The following is a 10,158-nucleotide window of genomic DNA, read 5'->3' on the forward strand; positions in this document are numbered from 1 at the left end:
ACGGTTCCTATGCTTAGCCCGAGACACGAGACGCTGGTCAGAGAAGGATCCGGCTCACAGCCGAGCCTCGGGAGAGCCCCGTTTACTCCCATAAAAACCGCAGGCAGGAAAGCGCGCCTCCCGGGTGCCTCCCGCCCGCGTGCCGCCCCAGCCCGGACGCCTTGTCTTCCTGCCTCGCCCCGGCCAGCTGGGCCCTGGGGGGACCGCCTTGCTGCCCGTCTAGCCCTCCTCGCCCTCGAGGCCCTCCGGCTCCAGCTCGTGGAAGGGGCAGGGCCCGTTGGAGGAGCGCAAGGCGGGAGTGGGCGGGCGTCGCATCGCAAAGCGGCCGAAGTACTCGGCGGCGAAGGTGACCACATCGGCCGGCTGGCGTAGCAGCAGGAAGAGCAGGAAGTCGGAGATGAGCGCCTGGGCCTCGGGGTGCTGCCGCAGATAGCTGTTGTGGCTGAGACGGAGCTCCTCCTGGAGGGGTCCGAGCCTGAGCCGGACCCGGGACCTCCGCGCCCCAGGAGCTCCCCTCCCCAGGAGCTCCCCTCCCCTCCGCCCCACGGAGGGCTTAGGGACGCTGGAGTCCCCCAGCCCCTAGGGGTGATGCATTTCAACCGGGCAGAAAAAGTGATCAGTAAGGGTGGAGTGTACGCCCAGGGCAGGGGGATGGGGGGATGGGGACCTCAGGCTGGCTGCAGCCCTTCCTCACCTTCCGGTCCACGAACCTCGAGTAGAGCTCCATGTCCTCCTCCCACACCAGGGGTTTCTTCTCAAACACTGGGTGAGGCTCAATATCATCTGGGGGTGGGGGCGGGTGGGAGGAAGGCTGCGTGCCTATTCCGACCCCAGAACCTTCCTCAGATACAGAGGGATGCCCAAGAACACCAGTTCTGGGCAGGCTCAGGTAAAACCCCAGGGTTCTGGCCATATGGGCGAAGTTGCTGGAAGGGGTTCCCAGCAAAATGATCATCCCTGAATTGCCTTGGGGACAGGGGCTGGAGAGCAAAACTTCTCCATCTCATCTCGGGCTCTGACCCGGGGCCATGGCACACTCAATCCACCCATGCACCCTGGAAGGCTCCAGGTTTCCTCACCTCGCCTTCACTCTCCCCCCAGCCAGGGGCTTCACTCACCCTTTTCCCTCAAGATGGGCACCTTGGTGATCATGCAGCACCCCGGGGAGCCCACCTGGATCCTCTTGGCCAGGTGCCTGGAGTGCAACACAGAAGAAGGTGTGAGTCTTCCTAGACCAGCCCACTCCTTTGAAGGGTGTTCTGGGGGCCTCCCTTTACTGTTGTCCCCCTCGTTCCCTCCTCCACTTGTCTTTGAGTTCCAGGGTCCTGTTCATTTCTAGATCCCCAGATAATGGCCCCTGCTTTTCAAACTGGGGACTCTTCCTACCCTGGAGATGTGTGCACGTGTGCAAGACCTTTAGAGGTGTGAGCACTAAAAGAATCACGAGGGAATTCCCTGGCAGTCCAGTGCTTAGGGCTCCGAGCTTTCACTGCCAAGAACCCGGGTTCAATCCTGGTCAGGGAACTAAAATTCTACAAGCCATGGGGCGTGGCCAAAAAAATTTAAAAAAATAAAAAGAATCACGGGCCTCCTGCTATGTGATACTCAAAATAGAAACAACAAGTTAAATTATGAAATAAGTAAAGCCCACAACGTTCTGATTACTTTCTTTTTTTCTAGTATAGTGATTCTGTCAATACCTCTTTGGAAATTTCAAGAAACAAACGCTTCTCCCCCTCCCGAATTTTCTCAGAATTTGGTGCCTGCACTTTGCTGGTGACAGCTTGGCAGTGTGCCGGGATGCTTCTCCCAGCCTGCTGATTTTATCAGGTGCTGAGCTGTTCAAACTTGGGTGTTTTTCAATATTACACCCACACCTGTGGCAGCTGCTTTAGCTATGCCTTAGGCCCTGTGGAGTTGACCTTGACTTCCTCAGCCACTCAGCGCTCTTTGGTGAGGTTTGGGAGGCATTGTGAAGATCAGGAGAATGAGTGAATGTATGAAAAAGGGTGAATGAGTGGTTAAAGCAGGGGCACTCAGATCTCAACAGCAAGTCTTCCTGGTGGTGTCCCCAGAAACAGGACTCTCCCTTTGCCCCGACCCGGCCCAGGAGGTTGGGCTCCCATGCTTGTGCTCAGTACTGCCCCTTTCGTCCCACCGTCAGTAGCTCACCCATCAGAGAGCAGGTAAAACTGGCAGGACACGGGGATGCCCTGTTCCGAGTGTACAGTCTGCTCCACAATGAACACTTCCACCTGCTGATGGCCCACCTGGATCGTCTGGGAGCCCAGGCCTTGCTGGCAGCAACCGAAATGAAGGGAGGGAGGTGAGGTGGATTCCCGCCGGGGTCTCCCCGCACATCTCACCCTGGCGCTTCTCTCCAGATTATAGCTTCATTGCTTGTTCACCAGTGATAAGCAGCCCTTGGCTGTCCAGACCCTTAGGCGCCCCAAGATTTGAGATGCACCCCCAGGTTAAGTTGGGGTTTTCTCATAGAGAGCCAGCTCCACCCTGCTCCTGCCCCAACCTGTCCCCATGCCAGCTTCATGACCAAGGGCTTCTAGTTGGCAGATTCTGTAATAGGGATGATCAACTAGGTGTGAGTGTGGGCGATGGCGGAGGCTGGGCTATTTGTGGGGAGGGGGTAGTGGGACACTGAGGAGGGACTAGACTGAGATTTATGGCTGCCTCAGGCCCGTGCAAGCTGCCCAGTGTAATTGAAATTTAAATCCCTGGGGACTTCCCTGGTGGCGCAGTGGTTAAGAATCTGCCTGCCAATGCAGGGGACACGGGTTCGAGCCCTGGTCCGGGAAGATCCCACATGCCGCAGAGCAACTAAGCCCGTCTGCCACGACTACTGAGCCTATGCTCTAGAGCCTGCAAGCCACAACTACTGAGCCCGCGTGCCACAACTACTGAAGCTCACACACCTAGAGCCTGTGCTCCGCAACAAGAGAAGCCACTGCTATGAGAAGCCTGTGCACCACAGCAAAGAGTAGCCCCAGCTCGCCGCAACTAGAGAAAGCCCGAGTGCAGCAACAAAGACCCAGTGCAGCCAAAATAAATAAATAATTAAAAAAAATTAAATCCCTGTTACAGCTACAGCAACAGGGAGAAAACTGCTAACATAAGAAAAACATTTCAAAGAAAATTGGGGGGAAATGGTATGTGCCTGTTTGTGTCAAACACATTGCTGTTTGTCATGTTTGTGATAGAAAAGATGAGAGTGTCATTTACGAAGTTGGTCAAATCAGCCCCCAAAGTGTGTGTTCAGAGGCATGGCTTCAAAATCACACATTACAGGAAGTCCTAGGTAGGTTGATGATGAAAGTTTAGCCAAAATAAGAGAAAAATAAGAAACACCCTTCAGGGCTGAGACATAATAAAATAATTTTTAAGTACAGTTGGAGATGTTACATTTCCTGATCTTAAAAAAATATGTCTTTAAAAGTGGCCCCTACGATGTTTATTTTTCCTGGACTGACTTTTGTGCAAAAAGCGTTGCTTTCTTCCACTGCTCCCACCTTTTGGTCCTTCTCGCTCATGCCACTTGCCTCACACTTGGTCTTCCCTCTAACAAATGCGGTCTTGCTTTCTCCTGCTCTTGGAAATCTCACCCCCACGCCCCGGGTTTATCCCCACTCCACTCCCTCTTCCACTCCACAGAGCTGTCTTTTCTCCCAACTCAGCATTCTCCTTGCCCCTTCTAGTTCACCCCAGACCAAGTCCCCCACCCAGGGAAACCCCTCACGTAAGTGGAATAGCAGAGTTTGCCCTCGGTGTCCAAGGCCAGGAAACGGGCGTTGCTGGGCACTGTCTGCCGCCAGGCCATCACCCTCAGCAACACCAGGTTGGCAGCCTGGGAGACGAAGCCCGCAATGGAGTGCCAGGGGAAGAAAGTCGCTTCCGTCTTCACTTCCTGTTCAGGACAAATCTGGGTCAGGGACCTTGAGCCGGGAAGTGGAGGGAGGTTGGGCAAGCCAGGTGTTGAGCATATGGTCCAGTCCATATGGTCCCTAGTCCAGGCTCCTGGCCTGACACCATCTGTCCCCTGTTCCTGGTTCCAAAGAGCATGTAGAGTATGGCTCCCACCTGGCTCTCATCCTTACCTCACCCTCCTTGATGATTCTGGTCACGGCCAGCTGATCATCCTGCTTCAGCAAACTCATCTTCCGTTCCATGGGGAGGACGTGGAACTAAGGGCCAGAGCATGGAGGGGAGAATAAGGGACTCGCGGGATCGTATACGAGCGAGATCCCCCAGAGGTCGCCTTGTCCATTCTCCTTCATAAATGCGAAAACTGAGGGGAAATTTGGATAGAAAACTTCCCATATGTGGTCAAGGCTGGGACCCCAGGAGGTACCTTGATGAACTCCTGATTATGTTGTTCCACAACCTCCAGTTTCCACGAGAGATAGCCTGGGGGGAGGAGGTGAACACTGCTGTCACAGGAGACAAGGCTGGAGTTTGCAGGAAGGGAGCCGGTGGCCGGGGCTGGAGGACTCAGGTGTCGGGTGGCCCGAGGGAAGAACTAAGGCTGTGATTAACTTCCCTGTCACCCCCACGTCCCACGCACTCTCTTTGCCTCGTTCTAGTACCAAGGTGAAATCAAAGCGTTGGTCCTGAGTGAAGGTCCTGGGAGTTGGGGGGTGGGAGGGGGAGGGTGTCAGGCAGCAGGAACTCTACCCAGAATGGAGTTTCCGCAGAGGATTTTGTCCATGAAGCCACGGCTAAAGGCATGCACAAATGGGACGTACGCCGTGACACCAAACGGGTCCTTGTATTTCCCTCTCTGCACCTCAATGGTCAGCTCTCCCTGAGGCTCCCCTGTGTCCGAGACCATGACCAGAGTCTCCGAGAAGAAGAGCATCAGCAGCTCCTCTTGCCCTGGGTGGGTGAGGGTCCCGTGGGGACAGTTAAAGCCCCAGCTCTTAGGTCTCAGCTCTCGGACCCCCTGGCCACCAGTGCGCCCACAGTCTCCACCCACTCCCTCCTCATCCCACGTCCCCCAGCTGGCCCCTGCCTCCCCTCCATTGGCCTCTACAGCAGTCAGCAGGTGAAGACTCCCCCGCCCCAATCCCCACCAGTCCCTACCCACACCGTGTCCCTGGGGTCTTCCCTTGAAGAATATCAACTAACGGGCCTCACACCCTTTGTGAGTCCCAGGAGAATCAAGGCTGAGAGTGGGGTGGCCAGGTCTGGGCTTTCTCTCCTCCCTCCCGTCCGTACTTTTACCCATCCCCTCCCCCCAACCGCCCAGACTCACGGAGGGAGTTGAGGAAGTGGATGGCTTCAGCATTGGCCTCTGGGGGTGGCAGACTCTCTTGGGCTGAGGGCTGGTGGTCCTTGGCTTTGGAGCCTATGGAGGGAGGAGAGGTTGAGACGGCAGATGGCGGACCCTGGGAAGAAGGACAGGGGTGGGGCAGGGGTCCCAAGAGCAGGATCCTCCAAGGCCACCCCAGGGTGGATGATGAGGGAGAAGATGCCCCACCCCTTTCCAGGTCCCCACCCCAAATTCCTCAGCCGTCTTCTCACCTGTGGATTGAACTTTGGAAGACATGCTGCCTCCTGCTTCCCAGTTTGTGTCCAGCTGTCTCTATGGCAACTGGGAGCTAGCTCCCGCCTCTTAAAGGGCCATCAACCCATTTCAGTAAACACCCAGACCCTGGAAGAATTGGTAGGAACTGTGGCTTCTGCGGCTCAGCCCAAGCCTGAGGTATTGTCCAGCAGAGGGAGCATTTGACATTCTTAGGAGGCAGGGGGGGATGACATGGATCATTAGAATGACCTTACAAGTGTACTTTTTTTTTTTTTTTAAACTGGGTTTGATTATTTATTTATTTATTTATTTATTTTGCGGTACGCGGGCCTCTCACTGCTGTGGCTTCTCCCGTTGCGGAGCACAGGCTCCGGACGCGTAGGCTCAGCGGCCATGGCTCACGGGCCCAGCCGCTCTGCGGCATGTGGGATCTTCCCAGACCAGGGCACGAACCCTCATCCCCTGCATCGGCAGGCAGACTCTCAACCGCTGCGCCACCAGGGAAGCCCTACAAGTGTACTTTGAAGTTCAATTCTTACTGGGATTGTAATTAGAACCAAAACATTTTTTATAAAACCTTAAATTTTGCTATATTTATATGTTTACATTTATTAGATTGCATTAAAAGTACTTGGGAAGCTGGTTTGTCAATTTCTTAAAAAATTTTTTTAGAGAATTAGTTTTACTTATTTTTTCCAATCAATTGCTTTTGGCAATTGCAATTGCCACTGAGCAGTCCAGTGGTTAAGACTCTGCGCTTCCACTGCAGGCGGCAAGGGCTTGATCCCTGGTCGAGGAACTAAGATTCCGCATGCCACGTGGCGAGGCCAAAAAAATCCAAAGAAAACCCAATCAACTGCTTTTAAAAAGGAAGTAGAATATATAGAATGAATAAATATGGCATAAACATATTTATGGCAGTTTTAATTTTGTAAAGAGAACCAATTATTAATTAAAGCCTCCTTAAAAGTTAGTAATAACATTAGATAGATTTATGATTAGAATGATATGGCTAAGTTGAACTTAAAAGTTTTAAAAATGCTTATGTTTTAAAATTTGCATTTTAAGAAATTGAGTTCTATATTTTTAAAATTTATTTATTTTATTTATTTTTAGTTTTGGCTGTGTCGGGTCCTCATTGCTGCGTGCAGGCTTCCTCTAGTTTGGGCGAGCAGGGGCTACTCTTCGTTGTGGTGTGAGGGCTTCTCATTGCAGTGTCTTCTCTTGTGGAGCACAGGCTCTAGGCACGCGGGCTTCAGTGGTTGTGGCACTTGGCCTCAGTAGTTGTGGCTTGCGGGCTCTAGAGCACAAGCTCAGTAGTTGTGCCGCACGGGCTTAGTTGCTCCGCGGCATGTGGGATCTTCCTGGACCAGGGCTCGAACTCGTGTCCCCTGAATTGGCAGGTGGATTCTTAACCACTGCGCCACCAGGGAAGCCCTGAGTTCTAATTTTTAAAAGCCAAAATGAATTCTGCACTTGAGCCACCGCCAGTGGCATTAAGAAAACTCACAACTGCTTTAGGAAGTAGTCTGTTAGTTCCTCAAAACGTTAAATGTGGAGTTACTATATGACTTAGCAATTCCATTCCGGGGTATATACCCAAGAGAATTGAAAACATCTGTCCACATAAAAAACTTATACACAGATGTTCATAGCATCATTACTCAGAATAGCCAAAAAGTGGAACACCCATCTGTTCATCAACTGATGAATGGATAAACAAAACGTGGTGTATATATATATAATGGAATATTATTCAGGCATAAAAAGGAGTGAAGTACTGACATATGCTAGAATATGGTTGAACCTTGGAAATATGTTGAGTGAAAGAAGCGAGTCACAAAAGACCACATATTGTATGATTCCATTTATATGTGTAAATGTCCAGCACAGGCAAATCTATAGAGACAGAAAGTAGATCAGTGGTTGCTTGATGTGGGGGAAGGGTGGAGGCATGGAGGCAGGGAGTGGCATCCACTGGGGACAGGGTTTCTTTTGGGCATGATGAAAACGTTCTAAAATCAGACTGTGCATATACTAAAACCCACTGAATTGTATACTTTAAAAGGGTGAATTTTGTGGTAGGTAAATTATATCTCAATAAAGTTAATAAAAATCGATGATTTAAATAAAATCTAAGAGAAAAAAGCAAACCCTATTGCTTTCATACGTGAATTACATAAATTTTAACAAAATCTTTTTGATTTGGACGAAGTTTAAAAAAAAAGAAGCAGGGACTTCCCTGCCGGTCCAGTGGTTAAGACTCCGTGCTTCTACTGCAGGGGGCGCGGGTTTGATCACAGGTCTGGGAACTAAGGTTCCACATGCCTTATGGCCAAAAAAAACCAAGAAGCAAACTGCTCTTTTTTAGATGCTCTTTAAGGGGTGCCCACATAGTCCCCCTCCTTATTGTGCCCCCCACCCCATCCCAGCTATTCTGGACTCCTGGCCTGAGGGAAAATTTGCTCCCTGAGCCCTCTACCCTTTAGAGTTCTCCTGTCACCATTGGTCCCCCTAACCTCCCCTTGGTCAGGCTCCTCTACCTGCATAGGACCCCCACCTGCCTGTCCTCACAGGCTCCCACCTCCTGGGAGCCCATGTTCTCAACTCTCTCACTCCCCTCAGATTCCTTCCTGCTTGATGCTGGCTGTTTCCTGCTAGCTGCTTAGAGGAGAAAGCATTTTGGAAAAGTGGATCACAGAAGGATCAACATCCAGTTTGTTGTCTATTTTTTTAACCATCTGGAAGAGATCTGTTAAGGACCCTTGTTACCATCCCCCCTTAGGGCCTGCTACGCCAGGGGAAGGATGCTCTGGAGTGGTTGACATACTAGCCGTGTGGCTGTGTTGGGCAGGTACGCCTTTCTGAGCCTGTGACATGGGCAGCCTGTTCCCTCCCAGCAGCTGGGGTTGGCATCTATTCTACAACAACCACTACCGTAGAGAGGGTACCCTATATGCTGAGCCCTGCAGGTAGTAAGTCACTTAATCCTCACAATCAGCTTCTAAGGTGGTGTTAGCATCATCCTCATTGGACAGGTGAGAAGTGGAGGCACAGAAAAGTTCAGTAACTTGTCCAAGGTCACCCAGTTAATAAATGGAAGGTGTGGACTCCAACCCAGATGGGCTGGCTTGAGTCCATGTTCTTAATCACTTTGCCCTACTGTGCCTGATAGACTAGCACTAAGTTTATTAATAACAGTGAGAGGAAAAAGAGGCTGCTGTTCACTGAACACCGTTGTGCATCTCATTTGGGTCTCTCACCCACTCCAGAAGGAGGCTCGGTGACATGAGTCCCATGTTTGGAGTTACCCACGGAGTGTCAGAATTTGTATTCAAATCCAGACCAGTGCAAGTCCTCTCTCTTTCTTCCACCTTGTCCTGCCTTTGGCCCAAGCTTAGGGTTTACTGACCATCAGAGTTAGCTTCCCACCTGCTTTCAAAGGCTCCATTGGTGTCCAGGGCCTGGGAAGACTAGGACAACCCCTCACCAACACACACACGTGGACACACAGGGCTCTTCTACAACTTATCCTGTTCTCTGTCCTTCCTGGGAACTTCTAAGGCTGCCCCTCCCTTTCTCCTTTAGAAAAAAAAGAGAGACAGCCTGTGATTCAGGGAAAAACGAACTGCTTACAGGATTTTTTTTTAATTAATTAATTAATTTTATTAATTTATTTTTGGCTGCGTGGGGTCTTCATTGCTACACGTGGGTTTTCTCTAGTTGTGGCAAGCGGGGGCTACTCTTTGTTGCCGTGCACAGGCTTCTCACCGCGGTGGCCTCTCCTGTTGTGGAGCACGGGCTCTAGAGCGCAGGCTCAGTAGTTGTGACTCACAGGCTTAGTCGCTCCGCGGCATGTGGGATCTTCCCGGACCAGGGCTCGAACCCGTGTCCCCTGCATTGGCAGGCGGATTCTTAACCACTGCACCACCAGGGAAGTCCCCCCAGGTTATTTTTTAAGCTACGTATTATTCAAACACCTTTGAGGCCATGTGTGTACCTCCATTTCTTCTCTATAATGAATTATGGCACCAGAAATCACATGTAGCATTTTCCAAAGTGACTTCATATGCCTTTCTCATCTAACTCTTCTAATAGCCTCCAAATAAGTGGCCTTGTTGGTGAAAGTTTATGAGTTTGCTGCCTTGCATCATTTCTGGTATCAGCCTCCCTATTCCTCTGGGGGACACTTTCCCTATTCTCGGTGCACTGTGTTTCAGCTGGGTCTGACTCTGCCTTTCCAGGTGTGGTCACGTGACCCAACCTGGCCAGTCAGAGAAGCCCATTCCCCTAACTCCTATGATTGGTTCAGCATTGGGCACATAATCCAAGTTGAACCAATGAAACTCAATCCCTGGGGCTATTAGAGGTTCTGCTATGTTTGATGAACTAGTAGCCCATAAACCTGGAACTTCTAGAGACCATCTTTCCATTACAGGGAGAAAGACTGACAGAGAGCGATATCAATATAGAAGAAAGCAGAGCTGAATGATGAAGATGCCTCTGAATCCCTGGATCCATTCATGCCTGAAGTCACCATGACATAATCCTACACTTCTCAATTTCATGACCTGATAAATTTCCCTTTTGGTTTAAGCCCCTTTCAGTTGCGTGTCTGT

The 10,158-nt window shown here is 51.0% G+C and overlaps 1 protein-coding gene across 1 annotated transcript; it reads right to left on the reverse strand.

The window, feature by feature from the left end:
- Window positions 1-219: 219 nt before the first annotated feature.
- On the reverse strand, window positions 220-5,560 carry CATIP (ciliogenesis associated TTC17 interacting protein; the record flags this gene model as incomplete). The annotated part of the gene is given in 11 exon segments (XM_079710250.1): window positions 220-459; window positions 695-783; window positions 1,119-1,195; window positions 2,173-2,297; window positions 3,752-3,919; window positions 4,110-4,196; window positions 4,364-4,419; window positions 4,687-4,887; window positions 5,267-5,405; window positions 5,407-5,532; window positions 5,534-5,560. Coding segments are annotated over 11 exon segments (1,335 nt in total).
- Window positions 5,561-10,158: the final 4,598 nt, after the last annotated feature.

The sequence above is a fragment of the Hyperoodon ampullatus genome, assembly GCF_949752795.1.
Source record: "Hyperoodon ampullatus genome assembly, chromosome: 8".
Lineage (NCBI taxonomy): Eukaryota > Metazoa > Chordata > Mammalia > Artiodactyla > Ziphiidae > Hyperoodon > Hyperoodon ampullatus.